General features: G+C 58.1%; 6 protein-coding genes across 6 annotated transcripts in view, besides 9 other annotated features; all 6 read left to right on the top strand.

Annotated features, from left to right (window-relative positions):
* Window positions 1–90: 90 nt before the first annotated feature.
* Window positions 91–133: a sequence feature (A-rich).
* Window positions 134–521: 388 nt separating this feature from the next.
* Window positions 522–574: a microsatellite.
* Window positions 575–671: 97 nt separating this feature from the next.
* Window positions 672–707: a microsatellite.
* Window positions 708–919: 212 nt separating this feature from the next.
* Window positions 920–963: a microsatellite.
* Window positions 964–1,318: 355 nt separating this feature from the next.
* Tco025E_00984 (cell cycle associated protein MOB1) lies at window positions 1,319–1,996 on the top strand (the record flags this gene model as incomplete). Its single annotated transcript, XM_029367923.1, has 1 exon — window positions 1,319–1,996. The coding sequence occupies one exon, from the start codon at window positions 1,319–1,321 to the stop codon at window positions 1,994–1,996; it is 678 nt and encodes a 225-aa protein (XP_029231956.1).
* A 1,552-nt stretch (window positions 1,997–3,548) lies between these two features.
* Window positions 3,549–8,162, top strand: Tco025E_00983 (uncharacterized protein; the record flags this gene model as incomplete). The annotated part of the gene is made up of 1 exon (XM_029367922.1): window positions 3,549–8,162. One exon carries the CDS (start codon window positions 3,549–3,551, stop codon window positions 8,160–8,162), a length of 4,614 nt encoding a protein of 1,537 aa, XP_029231955.1.
* An 82-nt stretch (window positions 8,163–8,244) lies between these two features.
* Window positions 8,245–8,293: a microsatellite.
* A 27-nt stretch (window positions 8,294–8,320) lies between these two features.
* Window positions 8,321–8,359: a sequence feature (GA-rich).
* A 72-nt stretch (window positions 8,360–8,431) lies between these two features.
* On the top strand, window positions 8,432–11,419 carry Tco025E_00982 (uncharacterized protein; the record flags this gene model as incomplete). Its single annotated transcript, XM_029367921.1, has 1 exon — window positions 8,432–11,419. The coding sequence occupies one exon, from the start codon at window positions 8,432–8,434 to the stop codon at window positions 11,417–11,419; it is 2,988 nt and encodes a 995-aa protein (XP_029231954.1).
* Window positions 11,420–11,527: 108 nt separating this feature from the next.
* Window positions 11,528–11,562: a microsatellite.
* Window positions 11,563–11,927: 365 nt separating this feature from the next.
* Window positions 11,928–11,962: a microsatellite.
* Window positions 11,963–12,552: 590 nt separating this feature from the next.
* Window positions 12,553–12,607: a microsatellite.
* A 32-nt stretch (window positions 12,608–12,639) lies between these two features.
* Tco025E_00981 (uncharacterized protein) lies at window positions 12,640–15,813 on the top strand (the record flags this gene model as incomplete). The annotated part of the gene is made up of 1 exon (XM_029367920.1): window positions 12,640–15,813. The coding sequence occupies one exon, from the start codon at window positions 12,640–12,642 to the stop codon at window positions 15,811–15,813; it is 3,174 nt and encodes a 1,057-aa protein (XP_029231953.1).
* A 523-nt stretch (window positions 15,814–16,336) lies between these two features.
* On the top strand, window positions 16,337–16,699 carry Tco025E_00980 (uncharacterized protein; the record flags this gene model as incomplete). Its single annotated transcript, XM_029367919.1, has 1 exon — window positions 16,337–16,699. One exon carries the CDS (start codon window positions 16,337–16,339, stop codon window positions 16,697–16,699), a length of 363 nt encoding a protein of 120 aa, XP_029231952.1.
* Window positions 16,700–17,076: 377 nt separating this feature from the next.
* Window positions 17,077–17,334, top strand: part of Tco025E_00979 (surface protease GP63) — a gene marked incomplete at both ends in the record, with an annotated part of 1,755 nt that continues 1,497 nt past the window's right edge. The window contains one exon of the mRNA XM_029367918.1: window positions 17,077–17,334. This exon is cut by the window's right edge and continues 1,497 nt beyond it. Within this exon, the coding sequence (XP_029231951.1) occupies window positions 17,077–17,334 (258 nt within the window).

Here is a 17,334-nt window from a genome sequence, read left to right as displayed (position 1 = left end):
ACATCCCGCGGCAAAGGAGGGCTATTCAGCGCTCATGAAGGTGTTCTGGAAAAAAAAAGAAGGAAATCAATCAAATTTGAAAATAAGACGCTTATTTGTTTTTGTTTTGCTTTCTTTTTGTTTTTATTATTCTACTTTGATACTGACCGCTGGATGTACGAACGGCAATTTTTTTTTCTCCTCTTGCGGGGGTTGGTTGCTCAGGGTTGGAGATCGCTTTTGTGAGAGGGTGCAAGGAAGACTGATGGCGCAGGTTGGTACGTGCGTGTGGGTACGTGAGTGTTCCTCTTTTTATGTGCATTCTTCTTTCCCCACCTTTGTCGTCGCCGCGGCAGTCTTTTTTATTGTCACTCCGACTGTTTTTCTTTTTTGTTTGCAGCGGCGGTGGGGGGAGCTGCAGGTGTGCGGCTGCAGCATTGTTTTCCGTATGGGGTGCTGTTTTTTTGTGCGCCCCCAGCCGTCTGGGTTTCTGCCTTGTGGTGTTTATCCCCGCACTTATGGTTACATTTACACCGCTGTGTTTTTTATATATATGTAGATATTTTTATATTTATGTTTATATTTATATATTTATGTTTGTGTATCCGCGACAAACTGAGCGTTTACATTTTTTGGTGTTTACTGCACCCAGCAAGGCGTCTCTGGGAACCTCCTGCTCCGCCTGTCTACCTCCGTGGGCCGATGGGTGGAGGGGCGTGGGCGTGTGCGTATGGAGATTCTCTCTTTCTCTTTAAACAACAAGAACAACAAAAAAGAATATCTTCTTTTTACCTTAATGCGTCTATTTGTTTTCTGTTTTCTTTTTGTTTCGCCGTGCGACTTGTTGCGGCTCGGCAACGCCCCTCCCATCCCCGTCGCCTTCTCTTTGTGGTGGAGGCCCGTGGGGGCAATACCAACGCCCTCGCTGCTGCTCTCTTTCGTTCATTGTTGTTTTTTCCTTCCTTCCTTGTCTCCTTTTCTTTGCGGCGTAGTCTGTGCCGGCGCTGTGCCTGGCTCAATACCGCCCCTGCAGAGAGGAAGAGATAGGCCTATATTGTATTATATACATATAACATAGTCTCAAGTGTAACACAAGAAAAAAACAAACAGGAGGAGACGAGGGGCGGAGGATTGCGGTGGTGGCCGGGCGGGACGGCGTAACGCGTTTAGGCGAAGGGTACGAGGGCGGCATCATCCCCCCACTGGCCAGCGCGGGAGAGGCGGGCATTGCGGATTGCTGCTGTTATTGTTGTTGCTGTTTGTCTCTCTTCGCCTGTTATACCCGCACGCAGGTACTTTTGCGCATCCATTGCGGGCTCGTTTTTCGAATTAGTGCGCCATGAAGAAGTTTAGGGCGAAGCTGTTTGACTCCGACCGCACGTATAAGCCAAAGAAGAAGCACAAGGAGGGAACGGAGCGTTACAACCTGCACAAGTTCGCCAAGTCGCTCGTGCGCTCCGGTGATTTAAGCAAGGCGGTGCGTCTGCCACAAGGGGCCAACCTCAACCATTGGCTTTCAGTGCACACCGTCGACTTCTACAACATCACGAACGTTCTCTACGGCTCTCTCACGGAGTTCTGCACGGCCAGCAGTTGCCCGGTGATGTCGTCCGGCCCGCGCTACGAGTACCTTTGGAAGGACCCGCCGGAGTACCCAAAGGCGACCAAGGTGAGCGCCCCCGAGTACGTGCGACTGCTTATGGAGTGGATTGAGAAGCAGATCAACGATGAGCGCATCTTTCCCTCGGAGGACCGCAACCCGTACCCGCCGGATTTTCTGGACCGGGTCAAGACATGTTTTAAGCGACTTTTCCGGGTCTACGCACACGTGTATTACTCCCACTTTGCGAAGATACGAGAGCTGCAGGAGGAGTCGCACATTAACACGGCGCTCAAACACTTCATGTACTTTGTCTGGGAGTTTGACCTCATCCCGCGGGAGGAGGTCTCGCCCCTGCAGGAGCTGCTGATTAACCTCATGGGGCAGCGAGCGAAGGACAAGTTGGAGGCCGCCTAGGGAGGCAGCCCTTGCGCCTTCTCACCGAAGTACACATGAAAAATAACGAAAAACAAAAAGGACCGGCGTAAATAGTGCGGCCAGCATTTTGCTGGAGGCCATTGAGGAAGCGAGCTTGCGATGGGGAAGCTGCACCTCCACAGGAGCGAGAGGCGCGGATGATGAGGACGATGATGCCCCTCTCTTTCTTTCTCTCCGGCGCCCTACAGGACCGCATGTGGGTGTAGGGGGCCTCCCATCTTCTTCTCCGTGTGGGGCTGTGCGTGTGTGGGTGAAGTGGCATATGGCGTCGTGCTGTCGAATGCTTGCAGAGAGGAATACGAGGAAGGAAACCGACAATCTTGGTTGGGGGACGCGTAACGAAAAGGAAACAGTATCGGGGCCGAAATACAACGGAGACGCATCGTGTTTTTTCTTTCTTTCCTTGTGTTTCCTGTTGTTTTGTCAAGACGCTTCTGGAGACAATGTGCGGCAAGTTGGGCCTCAGGAGATGATGGGCATGGCGTGGTGGGCTTCGCCTGCTTCTTTACGGATTACTTGATGTTTATGTTTTCCACTAACTGCTGCTGTGAAGATTGGCGTGGCTGCGGTTCTTATTTTGCATGTTTTTTTTTTTCGTCTTTTAGGCCTCCTCTGCCCTCGAGCCCAGAAAACCCTCACTGGCATACGACTGCTGCGGATGTCTTCCTCCGCGGAGGAGTCCGGATGGTTGCGCTGCGGGGGGCGGGGGGACCCCCAAGGAATTCGTGTTTGCCAAACTTCAAAACCGGCCCGATTATAAAAGAACGCCTTTCAATTCGTTTGTGCCCCTGCACACCTTCTCTATGTGCGGGACGAGTCGCTGCTGAAGTGGTGTGGGAAGCTGGGCGCACACTGAGCCAATTATCCATCTCCGCCCTCTCCTCCTCCCCTTTTCATGCGTTCTGGGTAGAGGAGGGACGAGGGCCTCCTGCAGCTGCGCCTTCTGTCTGCAAATGAAGTAACACGCGGCGCCACAGACCCGCAGGGAGGCACAGCAAGCAACAATGTGACAGTTCGCCGCTGTGCGCTGGGGCACATCGGTGGAGGCGCGAAGAAACCAGTGGGCGGCGCCGAGGGCAGTCCGGCCGGCGAGAGGGCCGAAAACGGCGACGGAGGGGAGTACAGAGCTGGGGACGGATGGATTGAAACAACACTTTCCTACGAGAGGGAAAAGCACCGTCGGCCTCTATCCCGCTCCCTCCCCCTCCCCACTGCCACTTTTTTCCCTGCTTGTTCTCTTTTCTTCCTTGCCTTTCCTTCACACACTCTTCTCGGGTGATTTCCGTGGGAATTTTGCTTGCCCGCCTCTTGCCGTGTATGACCCGGCTCACGCGTAATCGCATGCCGTAAATTTACATCGTTTTTTTTCCTGTTTGTGTGTGCATCTTCCTTGTGCGTGCTTGTTGCTGTCGCTACCTCCCTGCTTGCGGAGGGCGGACGCCGAGAATCCTCTTTCTTCCTCCCCCTTTGTCTTCTCCCAGCATAAAAGACGTCTGTCCCGTCTGTTTTCGCGGGTGCGGGTCTGCCGCAAATGCAGCGCGTGCCGGCTCCGTCGATGGAGGCGATTGACGCATACGTCAAGGAGCTGCAGCTTGGCAGCGATGGCAGCGCACGTGCCCCGCCACTGACGGTGGAGAACATTCTTTGCAAGGTGTACGCGAAGTTTTATAATCAGCGCGGCCAGGCCCCGTTTCCAGACGGACTGCCCTTCTCTTTGAAGCAGGTACCGTCACTTGCCTCTGTGGCGGTGCTGCAATCTCGCGTCACGGCAATGCTGCAGAGCGCCGTGGCGACGCGGCCTGTAGTGACGTTGCATGAGCTGCAGTCAGAGGTGTGTCTCACGGAGAATGTCATGATGTACGCTGAACTCGGCCTGGGCTGCTCCCTCGCGGCGTTGCCATGCGTCCAGCACATGTTTGGCGTTCGGGTCGACACCAACCTCGCCCCTGTTACGAGCGCCGAGTTCATGCAGTTTCTTCTTTTCGACGCAGGCGCCCAAGGGGTGTTGACGGGCGGCGGAGACGCCGGGGATGCCGTACGCGCCTTCTCGCGTTGCTACAAGGACGGCAAGTACACCAGCATGCAGCTGGGCATTCACATTCAGCACTTCCCCTGGCTACTGCGGTTTGTGCGCCAGGAGGTTGGGCGAACCTCGGCCTTTTTCTCCGAGCTCTGGAGAAGCAACGCGTGGTGCCGCGAACGCAACAGCGTCATTTACGAACGTGTTGCGGAATCGCTGCACACGGAATTTGTGTCCCGCTGCAATGACGCAGGGAGGCAATCTCCGCATGAGGTGAGATTTGTTGTGCGTGCCTCTCCTGTGGAGCTGCAGGGAACGGACATCCCACCGGATATGTGGGGGGCGTGTAACGGCCCATCGGGAGGGGTCTTGCTGCATGGAACGCTGCGGGCGGAGCCTTTTCCGTCTTCCGTGCACCTCCCACACGGCACGCACGCCCCGGCAGCAGCCGAGGTGCAACACACGTTGCCCATGTCCATTAGTTTACCCTCTGCCCCGGCTTTACCTCAGCCTCCTCCTGCTTCCTCTACGGCGGCGGCAACTGCGATGGCAACAGGAGCACAGCAAGCCATGCCAGCAATGGTAACCTCTTCGCACTCGAGAAAGCGACGTCGCGGGACAGTCGTGGAGGAGCGGACGGAAGTGTCGGATGATGTGTCTTTGTCCTCTTTGAATTATCATCACCATCAGCAGCCGCAGCAGCACGCGGGAAATGCGTGCGCATCAAATGCGGGAGTGGCAGCGGCGTCCGCGTCGTTGTCGACCCCGGCGGAACTGCCTCCTATTCCTCTCGAGAAGGCCTTGTCGATATTGCGATGCTTAGCGGCGATGCAATCTGTGACTGCTGCCGTGTCTTTTGCCACGTGTGATGACTTCGCCGTATTTCGGAGTTATGCCTCCAAACTGTTGCCCCGCCTACGGCGCGGAGAAGGGGCTGCGGAGCAGTATGGTGGAGCCTCGGCGGTGGGAAGGGATCCTTTTTCGGTTGACGTGGATACCATTTTGCGTCTGCTCTCTCATAAAGAGGTGTTCGACGGGTGGTGTGCGTTCCACAGGGCCATAGGGGCCCACACGAAGGGCTCTGACGGGCCCGCGGATGCGGCTGCTGCTTCCCCGGGCCGGGTGCTAATGCAATGCCTTGAATCGGGGTTGCCCGAGTTGATGTTCCTGCCGCTCGTGGCGACGCGATCGTTGTTGCCCCTGTCGGCAGCACGGGGTGTTCTTTCCCAGCGTGTTCTCTTGTCAGGATGTCACGCATCGGAGAATCTTCTTGTGTTTCATCCGCTGCAGTATATTCTTGATTTACAACTCGGGGGCGGAGAGGGCTGTGCGTTGGCGATGCTTGACGGCGAGGTTCTACTGCGCGGGCTGCATGATTCAGACTCTCAGCACGTGCTACACGACCTGCTAGCGACTCTTGGGGACCATGGAGTGTTGACGTCTGTGCCGGAGTGCTGGTTGTGTGAGGGGTTTCTGCTGCGGCTTCTGCAGCCTCAACTACGAGACTACTTTAACAGAGCAGTGCGCACAGAGGCGGAGGAGTGTCACATGGCTCTGCGCATGCTGCTGCTGTATTGGTGGCTCTTGGGGGTGTGGTGTACGGCGCCCCCGTCGTCGCGGATGGCTGCCGGGGTTGAAGACATTCTGCAGAGTCTGCGGGACGTGGCTTGGCTGCCCGCCCTGTCACGCCGTGGCGGCGACAGTGATGCGGGGAACTCTGCCCTGCGGATCGAGTGCTGGCGCGCACCCTCCGAACTATTTCCAGCTCTTCCATGCTTCACACGCAGTGGTCTGTTAGAGGTGTTGCATTTTGCCCCTCACGACATGCGCGACCTTCTCTCTCTCTCCAAGCAGCACGCTGACAGCAGCTCGTTGCAGCATATGCATCGGTTTCTTGGCGGGTGGATCGACGTGGTGCAGGCGGGCATGGCGGATATTTCTGCGGAGGCGTTGCCCCGCCTCATGGGTATGCCTGTGGCTTACACGGCCGCCGTCGCTTTGCGACTGCTACGCTCGCTGCGGGTGGGGAGCCGCATCTCACTCGCCACAGTGCGGTGCCTCCTGCACCGCCTTTCTCACACCGAAGAGGAGGAGGGGGATGTTCTCCTCGACGCAAGGCGGCTGCCGATCATACCACTCCCAACGACGCGTGTAGGGCTGGACGTGAATGGGGAATTTGTTGTGGGCGAGATGGCGACGTGTGCGACGCTGTGCTGGGAGCCGCTTCCGGGCGCGGACGGGGCGTGTGTGCTCGACCGCTCCATTGCTTTTGTCGGCGACGACCTTCGCGAGTTCGCCGTTGGTGGCTTGCGCGTCTCCCCCGTTCCGTCGGTGGCAACCTGGTGGGCGGCGGCGCGGGCCTGCAGACGAGGCATTGTGGCCGGGTCTGGAATGAGCGCGTCCCTCACTGGGTTGCTTCTGCGGGTCCTGTCTCACTCCTGCACGGCGCATTACAGTTATCTCCAGAAAGAGTTTGAGGAGCAGCACCCAGAGAGTCGCGGCAGCGCCGGCCAGGAGGCGCTGAAGGGGGTTGTAGGCCTTGTGGCAGACACGGCCCGGGCGGAGTACGTGTTTCCTCTTCACGGCCGTTGGCGAAGTCCGGCGGAGGGGTTGTTCTACTGCGGTCCATACTACTGCGGCTTCTCTGGCCTTGCACTCAGAGTTTCTACGCACCCTGGCGCTTGCGCCGCTGAGAATGATGGCGACGCCGCTGGCGCGGACACGACGCCCTCGCTGCCTGTGCTTGCATTTGCGCAACAGCCGCATCACGTTGTTTCTGCCGTGCTGCAGAAGATGGGTCTTGTGGCGTTAGAGGACTGTACGGAGAAGATTGTGACGTTTGACCGGATGAATGCCGCTCACAGCGCACAGCTGCACAGGAAAATTGCCGACTGTGTCCCGCGTGTGCAGGAGTTTTTGCGGACGCACCACCCGCACTACTACGCCCTTGTGCATTCCCAGGTTCGGCATGCCTTGGAGCATTTCAGCACGGTGCTCGCGGCGGAGCCAGTCGTGCGGGAGATGCTTCGTTTTCAAGGGCAGACATACACCATGACGCGTACCGTGCGCTGCTGGTACGTGCAGCAACACAACTGCCTCTACGGCGTCGATGAGGAATTTGTCCCGTCCCTTGAGGCCGACGCGATTGCGGATGTGTTTCTTCCTTTGATGGATGCGGAGGTACGGCGGGGGCTGACAACGGCCCTGCAGCAGTGGCTGCGGGACGCCAACCTGTGCTTCGCCGACGACACCCCGTCAGCTCCGTGCCCGCAGACGACGACGACGGCGGCGGCGGCGGCAACGGCATCCTCGCCCTGGGAGGAAACTTGGCAGCTCTCGGCGGCGCCGTCTGCACGCTTCCGTGACCACTTTCCCTTTGGAAGGGACGGCTTTAGCCCCACAGGGGGGCGGAGCGGAGCGGCGGCGGCGGCCTCGCAAGCCTCACACACGCCGCGCCTGAAGGTGCTGCCCTGGGGCGACGGCGGCCACATGGCCCGCTCGCTGCCGCAGTGGCGGTGCGACCTCTTCGACTCCGCCCACGACTTGCTGCGCGGCATGGAGCGCGGCCGCGGCGGGGCCGAGGGCGACGCGGCGGAGGAGGGCGCGGCCGACACGGCGAATGCGTCTGCCCGCGGGCGGGGGCGGCGTGGTGGGCGGCCTCAGCGCGGCGCCCCTGCGATGGTGGTGCAGGAGCCGCGGGAGACGGCCGACTACGCCGTGGCGGCGGAGCGTTTTGTCGCGGAGAAGTTGCGGGCGGAGGCGGCGCCCGGCGTTGAGGTTGTGTGGGTCAACGAGCACGGCGAGCACGGCACGCCGTACGACATTCTGCTTGTGCGGCGCGTCGTGCGCGACGCCGCGGCCTCCACCTCAACGGAGATTTTGGCGTACGTGGAGGTGAAGAGCACCTGCACGAACGCGCGCCGGGACTTTGAGATGTCGCTGCGGGAGTTGCTTTTCGCCGCGCGCTTCGGTCGGGCGTACAAAATTTACCGCGTGTTCCGCGCCTCCACAAGCGCGATGCGGCAGATGCATGTGGAGGTGCTAGAGGACGTGGTGAGGCTGTGGCGCACCGGCGCCCTCACAATGACGGGTGACGTGAAGGTCCTGCTGGCGCCGGGCACTTAAGGCAGCAGGAGGTGCCACTAAAAAAAAATAGAAGAAAAAAAATGAAAATGAAACGAAGAAGTTAAGTGAAATTGCGTTGTAATTCCTTCCTTTGCGTTGTCCTTTCCTTTCCCTCTCTTTCTCTCTCTCTCACGTGGGGGTGGGTGGGTACAAGCTTTTCTCCTTTGTCTCTTCTCTTTTTTCCTTCTCTCTCTCTCACACACACACACACTTCCTGCACCAGACGCGTGCTTCACCGACTTATATCTGCACCCGCAGGCACGCGGTAAATGGGCTGCAGCCACTCTGTGGAAACCAACAAAGTCAGCAAGCTGTTTGGTGCAACTGGGCTACATGTAGGGCGTGATGGGGATGTGGACCTGACCTCCCGCTCCATGGATGTTTTCATGCCGAAGTACGTTGATGTCATTAGGCGTGATAAACTGCACACCGCCCGGCGGCTGCATCTCTCGGAGAATAGGCTGTACACCCTCGGCAAGGAAATGACGCTGCTGACCGACATTGAAGAGCTGTACATTGACAACAACCGCTTTGAGCACGTGCCAACGGTGTTGAGTTCGATGGAGAGCCTCTGGCTGCTCGACGCCAGCATGAACCCGCTAGGAAGACACATGCTCTCGATGGAGGTGCTGCCGCGCATAGAACACTTGACGCACCTCACCCTGCGCTGTTGCTCGCTGTGTGCCATCCCAGTTTGTCTCCTGCGCTGCGCCGTCCTGGCGGAGTTGGACCTCTCGGACAACACCAACCTGCTTCTGGACGGGGTGGAGTTTTCGAGCCTGCGTGCACTGCAGGTTTTGCGCATCGCCAACTGCGGCATTAAGGGCGAGATTCCCGCCGGCGTCAAGGAGGTGACGACGCTGAAGACGCTTGACATCTCCGCAAACAGCTTTGACTTTGAGGACCCGGGGTTCTTTGGCAGGAAGCTGCCGCACACCCTCACGCAGTTGCACCTGCGGAAGATGCGGCTCGTGGCGGTCCCGCAGGTGATTGTGCAGCTGCGCAAACTCTCCAGCCTTGACCTTGCGGAGAACCCCCTGGAGACGTTGGACGTTCTTGCAGGTCGACTGGTGCGGCACCTAAGCCCCTTCAACGCCTTAGCAGCCGGCGTCCTGAACCCGGTAACGGAGGCGAGCGACGACGCGGCCAGCGTCGCCTCTCGCGCCAGCTCCTGCGTGAGTGCTAGTCAACTCAGCCGTGCTGGTCGTATTGCCAAAGTTCCTCAACCCATCCCGCTGAGGAAACTTTGCCTTCGCGCGTGTGGGTTTCGCACGCTGCCCAAGTACTTTCACAAGCTGAGGAACCTGGTTGAGCTTGACCTGAGCGAGAACGAGCAACTCCAGGACCCGAACATGACCCTCTTCTCCCTCAGCAATCTGCAGGTGCTCAACGTCACGGAGTGCCCATTTGCGGCGAACCGCCCCTCGGCCAACAACGAGTGGTTCGACATCTCCAATCTCCACCACCTGCACACGATAGACTGGGAGGTGTGGAAGGGGGCGCACAACATGAGCCCCTACCGCACGAAGGTCCCGCTTGAGATTTGTGGACTGAATCTGCAGTGCATCAACGGGATGAAGCTGCGCCCCAACCTCTTTGTAGGGGACACGGTGCAGACAATCATCAATCTGCTTGTGGACGGGTACCTTAAGGTGGACCTGGCACTAGACGACGACTTAGTGTTCAGCTACGCCGAGGCCGTGGCTGCGCTAGGCCCGCTGGAGTCCTTCGTCTTTGCCTCACCGGAGGAGGCTGCCGAGGCACAGCCGCAGCAGCCTCCAAAGCAGGCTGACCGGACGCCAGCCCAGGCGGCAGCCACAGACGGGGCGTCTGCCGCAGCGAAAACAATGCAGCGAACTGTTCGCGAAGACGCCCTGCGAATAACCATCAGCCGCTACATTTTCTTTCTGACGATGCAGGCGGCAAACCACAACGCGGTCATTGTGCCGCCGGCGGACGTCATGGCATTGCACTACGCCCAAATGACGCAGGATCCTATTAGTTACCGCAACGACTGCGAGGCTATATGCGGGCAGGTGCTGAGCTGCAACTACAACCTTTTCTTTATCGAGCAGAAGCTGCAGCCGCAGGCGGTGAAGGAGGCGCTGGTGGGCAGCAAGCGGGTGTGGAACATGATGGTGCGCACCATCCAGAGGGACCTTTTTTGGTTGCGCTACGACTTCTGGGAAGTTCGCGCAAAAAATCCCCCCACGGAGCCGGCTCAGGCGCAGGATGAGGCGGCGGGCAAAAACGGCAGCAACGAGAATGCCGCCGGCGCTGCGGCTGCTTCCACCGCCGCCGCCGCCGCCGCCGCCGCCGTCACATTGCCATGTGCTCCACCGTGCGACGGCGGCGGCCTCGGAAACCTTTCCGATATAGACGCCGTGGGGGATCTGCGCTCGGTGCTGGACTGCGCCATCACGGCGCACTTCACAGAGCAGGGCACCGATCGCTTTGTGTTCTCGCTGGACAGATTTTTTTCCACCAGCAAACGGTTCATGGAGTGTGAGACGTCCTGTACCGAGCTCAAGCTGGATTGGACGCGGTATGTCAAGTACCTCGCCCTTTACGCCCACATTCAGCGGCTGAAACAGCCGGAGTTGTACCAGCAACGTGCGCAGGAGCAGGATGATTTGCTGCGGAACAATTCCATAGTCGCGCCGGACGCATATTTGCCGAAGCCGAAGGACGCGGAGGAGGTGCTTGTCATGTCACCCCATCGGCAGGGGAGTAGATTCACGCTTCGAAGGGCCGTCTCCAACCTGCGTGGCAGCAGCGCCGAAAACAGCCAATATGGAAGCTTGGAAACAGTGCGGCTTGATTCGACGTTGCCTTCACGAGGCGTGGATGCTGGCGTCCGCTATCAGCAGCAGCAGATGCCGACGTCAGAGCCAATACCGACGGTAGGTATTTCACTGCTGCTTTACAGCCATCGCACTCTCCATGCCAAATACTACCAGACGCTGGCCCTCCTCGGTATTGAAAACATTGACATTGACTGGGAAGAGAAGCGCGCCTCGGTGGAGGCGACAATGCGGGCGTGGCAGTTGCTCTACGACGAGACCTATGTAAAGACTGTCAAGGGTGCGTTTTACCTCTCTGACGAACCAGCATCGACGCACGAAAATGAGGAGGGAAGGGAGATACGCCAGCAAGAGGTAGTACCTTCCCGGAGGCGGAACCTGTCAAAACGCTCCTCTCGCCCGCAGCGGCGTGCGGCTCTTTGCACCGCCGACGGTAAACATCTTATCTTCTGAAGATCACCGAATAAGCGGCGGTGTGGCTTCATCCACACCTCCGTACTTGCGTGCATGCGTCTATGCGATGAGGGGGGAGGGGGGGGACTTTGGAAGCGGAGAACGCACACAAAAGAAGCAACAACAACAACAAAAAACAGCAAAAGTCAAAACGGGAACGAAGACGTCAGTGGGGTAACAGTATGTCATGCGAGGACGGTGCTGGTGGCGGTGGGACACCATGACAGGAAGATATCGCTCTGTATGGCGCGTGCAGTGTAGGGCTGTGGAGTGCGGGGAACGCTGCGCAGCACGAAGTTGTGGGCTTAGGCTCCCCCCACCCACACCGCGGGTAGACATTTCGCGTCTTGTTTGTCCCCCGCACCCCTTCATCGTCTCCCTCAGGGCACCTCCCCTGCGCCGGCAGCTGTGAGGGAGGGCGGCGAGAGGGAGCACCAAGACGGTGGTGTTCCCGCAGGACCGCACGAATAATGAAATAACCAAAGGGCACCGGAAGGGGGAAGCTGACATATATATATATATATATTTATATATTTATATATAAAAATATTTGTGTATATGAGGCAAATGACACCAAGAAGAAAGGTGGCGAAATTCGAAAGAAAAAACGTCCGTGTGCGGTGATAGCAGGGGACTTGGCCGTGTGCTTCCGCCGAGCGAGTGCAGGCAGGTTTCAAGTGAAACGAGGAATGGGGGGAAAAGAAAAACGCAGGATTGCCGGCAGTTTATATGGAAACATGCCACTACAATCCGGGCGTGTGAATGCATTTTGGAGGCGCGTGAAAAGTATTTTCTTTCTTTTTAAAACTACACTATTTCTGGGGATGTGCATCTGTGGCTGCGTTACAACAGCTTTGCGTTTGCGTCAATGCCGTCAGTTTTCGTGTGAGTGCGTATGAAAACATCTTCCGTGAAATGCGCAGTGTGGGCTTGTCGTTTCTGCGGCCTTGTGTTCGCCGCTGGAGGGGCGGTGTGAGGGACTGCCCCCAACACGCGCGTGGGGGGTGGGGTGGGGGTTTGCTCCTTCGCGCTGACGCTCTCCATCTCCTTCTCTGCGTGTGTGCGTGTGTCTCATGTCGCCTGCCCGCCACCCCTAACCAACCCCCAGGAAGTACACACACACACACACGACCAAAGAAAGAACGAAATAAACAAGACAAGCAACGAAAAAAGAAAAAAAGAAAAAAATCGTAGTAGAAATGGAGGAGTCTCTCCGGGCAATGGCAACACCGTCCTCAAAGGAGGCGCGGAGGAACTTGCACAAGGCAAGTGCTGCCCGCGAGCGGCTGACGGAGGGAAGTCGCCGCCGTGCGCCCGTCTTGCGGGGACCCAATGAGGAGGAAAGAGAGCGGGGCTCTTTGCGGAGGCGCCACTCAACCGCCCTCGCCCCAACACGCCGCACGTTAAACCGACTCACTGTGGCGCCGCCGGCGAGCACTAGACGACCCACCTCAAGTATCGCAGAAATGAGCGCCTCGTCGACGGCACCGCTGCCGCGTCCATTAGGAGGCGTGCGGCCATCATTGCGTCTCGGCACGATAAAAAAGTCGTTGCCTGCCACACCGTCTCGCAGGGCGACATCCAGTATTTTGAGTGAATCTCCGCCACCTGCAGCGCCCCTTTCCTCTGCTGCCACAATAGCAAGTATGCCGCTTGTGATGCTCTCGCATTCCTTTGATGCCGCGTCGCGAGGCGTTGACGCTAAGGGGCAGAGTAGAGCGGACAGTAGCCGGGGCAGTGTTCCTTTCACCATCACGGGGCCGTACCTGCGCGCCGCAGTGGTCAGGGCAAGTGCCTCTCTCTGGGCCGCGAACGAAGAAACTGGCACAATTGACATTTACAGCAGCGTCTCCGGGGCACTGTCGACGCGGATTCCCGCACGTACCGCAGCAACTGGCGACATCATCAAGCCAATGGCAATGAAGGCGACGCCGCACCATCTCTGGCTGGGCTACGAGGATGGAACCGTAGTGGTGCACGACCACCTTTGCCTTGTGCAGCTAACGATGGGACATTTCCATATGGCACCTGTCGTAGCCTTTTGTGTTTTGGGCAGTGGTATTACAGTAAGTGGCTCTATTGACATGGTGCTGGTTCGCTGGGATAGGGAAGAAAAGAATTTTGAGGCCATCTCACGCATAGATGGTGTGACTGAGTCCCACCAAGCCTTAACTTGCATGGCGGCATTCGGCAATAACGTTGTCTTGTGCGGCTCCATGGCTGGCGCCGTCGTGGCGGTCGATTCTGCCTCTGGGCTGCAGGTCGCGACACTGCGCGGGCACACCAGTCGCGTGAACGCTCTCACCGTGATGGAAGACCTCATCTTCTCTGCCTCCGAAGATGGCCACGTGAATGTGTGGAATGTGAGGATCGAAGAGCCCTTTCCCGAGATCACCTTGCAACGCAACTTCCATTTACTGAAGTCTATTCCTCTTCAGGTTGCCGTCCGCGACCTCGTCACGCACGAGGGATCTCGCAGCCTGTGGGTGGCCTACACCGATGGCCTCGTGGAGCGCTGGAGTGCAAACCCCGATGATGACTTTGGCGTCGAACAAGTGGTGCGTGAGGCGTTTATCGACGTGGATGAGCCCCAGGCTGGTGAGCAGCCGCGGTTTGAGGTCGTCTCCTTGGACTGCGTGCGGGATGTGGAGACAGTTCGGGTGCTGGCACTGGGCAGCAACGGCATCAGCAAGGTGTGGTGCGGCCACCGAAACACGTTGGAGGAGTCGTTGCAGCAGTCTATCAATGATATTAACGCCGTCATCACCCAAGACACCACGGAGGCCGCCGCGTGGGAGCAGAAGGCCATTGCACTGAAGCAGAAGGAGCTGCACCGCAAGCGAAAATACGCGGAACTCCTGAAACGCCTGCATGCCCGTCGTCTGCTTCTTGCGTACTACACCAAGTGGCGCGCATGCATTACTTCTCACCACCTGCGCGGTCGGCAGCAGGAAGAGATTTGCCTCACCCTAGAGGAGCGTCACCAATTTCGGCTTATGCGTCGCTACTTTAGCACGTGGTGCCGCTTTTACGACGGGGAGCAGCGACGCTTCCGGCGACAACTCACCGCTGTTGCGCTGGAGCGGCTGTCCCGCCAGACGTGGGTGACACGACTGCTCTGTAGGTGGAGGGAGGCGGTCTCGCGTCGCAAGGCGCGGCGACAGCAGGGGGACGTGGTTAGAGCCTTGGCTCACGCGTCAAATGGGGCGCTTTTAGCAAAATTCTTTGCTCGTTGGAAGTATTACGGCGCCGTGCGACGCGGGGCTCTGTCGGATGACAAGCTTGCGCTTCTGGTTGGGAAGTCGCGGGGCCGCTTCCTGCGTCAGGCGTATGAAAGCTGGAAATTGGCCCACGCACGCCGGGAAGGAGAGGCGGCGGGGACCGCGGCAGGAACTGCGGCAACCGCTACCGAGGCACCCACAGCGAAAAGCGCAGTCTACGCCGCAGGATTTGCGGAGGCGTATGCAAAGGTGACAAGGGAGCGGGAGCGTCGTCGCGTGTTCACCATGTGGCGTCGCTGGCACGTGTATCGCACCAGAATCGTCTCCTTGCGGGCGTTGGCCACTGTGCGGGAAAAGCAGTGTCACCGAAACATCTTATACTGGGCCCTGCTCTTCTGGCAGCTCTTTTGCAGGAAACGTCGCTTGGAGAGACTCGGGCGGGAGGTGCAGGAAGTTGAGCACCGTCTACGGACTGCGGAAGAGACGCATCTCGACATATTCGAAAAGCTGCAACTGCAGAAGCGTCTGGAGCACCTGCGGCGGCAGCACGAGGAGGAGCAACGGCTTTTGCATGAGGAGCTTGCGCGCACGCAGCAACTCAACGTCGACCGCGACGCGCTTCAGCACTCGTTGGATCAGTCCGCCGGCGTGGATGACGATGCGACAACGAACGCGTCCAGTGCACTCTTCAGCCCCGCTGTGTTGCAGCAGCTGCCGGTGGGAGAAGCCACGGCGCTTGTCATGGCGCGGCTGAAGGGCATTGCACTCAACATTTACACGGATATGCAGCTGTTTCGCCAGATCAAAGACCGTCTGCGCTGCGGCACCTCGGCGGCGGTTGTCTTCCTTGAAGGCTTCCAGGAGGTGAAGCGGCTTGTCGTGAACTTGTCACGGAAGCAGCCAGGGCACGCGTGGCGCAGCGGCGAGCGATGGCCGCTTACCGGCGAGGCCCTCGAAAACCTTCCACTGCACCCCTGCGCCACCGTCGTGCAGGCCATCAAGTCGATGGCGGTTGCCTACGACATGGTCGGTGCCTCTGACGTAGAAACGGTGTCGGCAACAAGGGTGGAGATTGTGGCCAATGCAGACCTGCTGTTTATGCTCTGGAGGGCATGCTACACCGCCCGCAAGCCGCCACTTCCTGTAAACAATAGAGTTGCCTCACGATGTTAAGCGCTCTTCGCTGTTTTTTTTAGGTTGTTTTTTGTTTTTTATTTCATTTTATGCTTCCCTTCCTTTCTCCCTCTGTGTGTGTGTGTGCTTGTGTTTTATTTCTTATTTATGCCTGATCTCTGCTTGCGTGTGCGACCACAAGGGAGGAAGAACGCGGGGTGCCGCACAAGAGGCCGGTGTGACCGGTTACTCGCAGCCACATCACCGTCTTCCAACGACGTTGAAGCGTAGAGTACGCTGAGGGGGAGAGAGGCCGGTGTGGATGACGTGCGCCAGTGTTGCTTGGGACCACAGACATGACACCCTCTCCCCTCCCAAATGCATACGAACGTAGCAGTGAATAGGGCATGCTTCCCTGCTTGCAGCGGGTCAATATTGCAGTGTGTGCGTGTGTACTCGCATATCTCCTTCTTGGTTTAATTCCCCTTTGCCCCCACTCCCTTTTACCTCTTCCCCCTCTTTGATGTCCGCACGTAATGGGTGTGTCCGCTACTCTGCCTAATCTTGCAAGATCCACCTGCAAATGTGGACGGGGGGGTGGACTGCGTGCTGCTGCCTGCTCCTCCTTCCAGCCTTCTCCCTGTGGACGCTGCGAGCGGGGTTTGACTACCATGGGGCAACGCTGTGCTTCCTCAACATGCTGGTGGCATTGTTCGCCGCGTGTGCCCTGTGGCTGCACTCCGAGAGACTGGCTCAGAAGTATATCAAGTATGCGCTGCACCACTGCAGTCGTGGGGATGAAGCGCGTGGTCTCGCTGCCGGTGTTTCCCGCGTATCACCTGTGTTGCCCGCGGTGCTATCACTGGTAATGTTTCTGTATGCATTTTGGCATGTCGTCGCAGCGGTGCTATTTCTGCTCGTAGAAACCGGAATCTGGAGGCGTTAATGCGTCCGATGCTTGCAACTGGGGCCGCTGTTTGTCCCAATATTGGGTAAGACAACGATTGCGAGTAAATGCTTCTCCCGCTTTTTTTTCCTTTTATACCGACGCAGTGTCTACCGGCGTTGGACGCCTAGACACTTGACACAAATTTCTATGCCAATTAAAACTTCACTCAACAGCTCAGTCACGTCCTGGGAACTGTGTACTTTACTAGGACATTCATGGTCTTTTGAAGAATACTTAGCACGCTCTTTTATACAAATTGACTTTTTTTTTGCTTCGTTTTGTTTTCCACTTCCCTGCTTTCTGGCTCCACCGCTTTGCGTGCTCTCGTGATGCGCGCAAGAACAGTTCCGGACGGTAACAACAAGTCGCCCGTGATGCTCCGTCTGCTTTGCTGCGCCCTGCTCCTCCAGCTGTGCACCGGCGGCCTTGTCGCTGCTGTGCCGCACCGGTGCGTGTTTGATCACCTGCCACGGGTAGTTCGCGGCGTGGCCCGCGAGGTGGCGCCGGCGCAGCCTCCTGTCAGCGTCTCCGTGGGCAGTGACTGGGTGCCCATCCGCATCCGAGTCTTCGCGGACAGCCTGGAGACGCCGGGTGGGTTCTGCTCCAGGGCCGGGGAGCGGATTGAGATGTTC

This window comes from Trypanosoma conorhini (assembly GCF_003719485.1).
Source record: "Trypanosoma conorhini strain 025E chromosome Unknown Tco_14.4_contig_00028, whole genome shotgun sequence".
Taxonomy (NCBI): domain Eukaryota; phylum Euglenozoa; class Kinetoplastea; order Trypanosomatida; family Trypanosomatidae; genus Trypanosoma; species Trypanosoma conorhini.
Note: the sequence above shows the minus strand (reverse complement) of the source record. Positions and strands in the feature narration are given on the sequence as shown.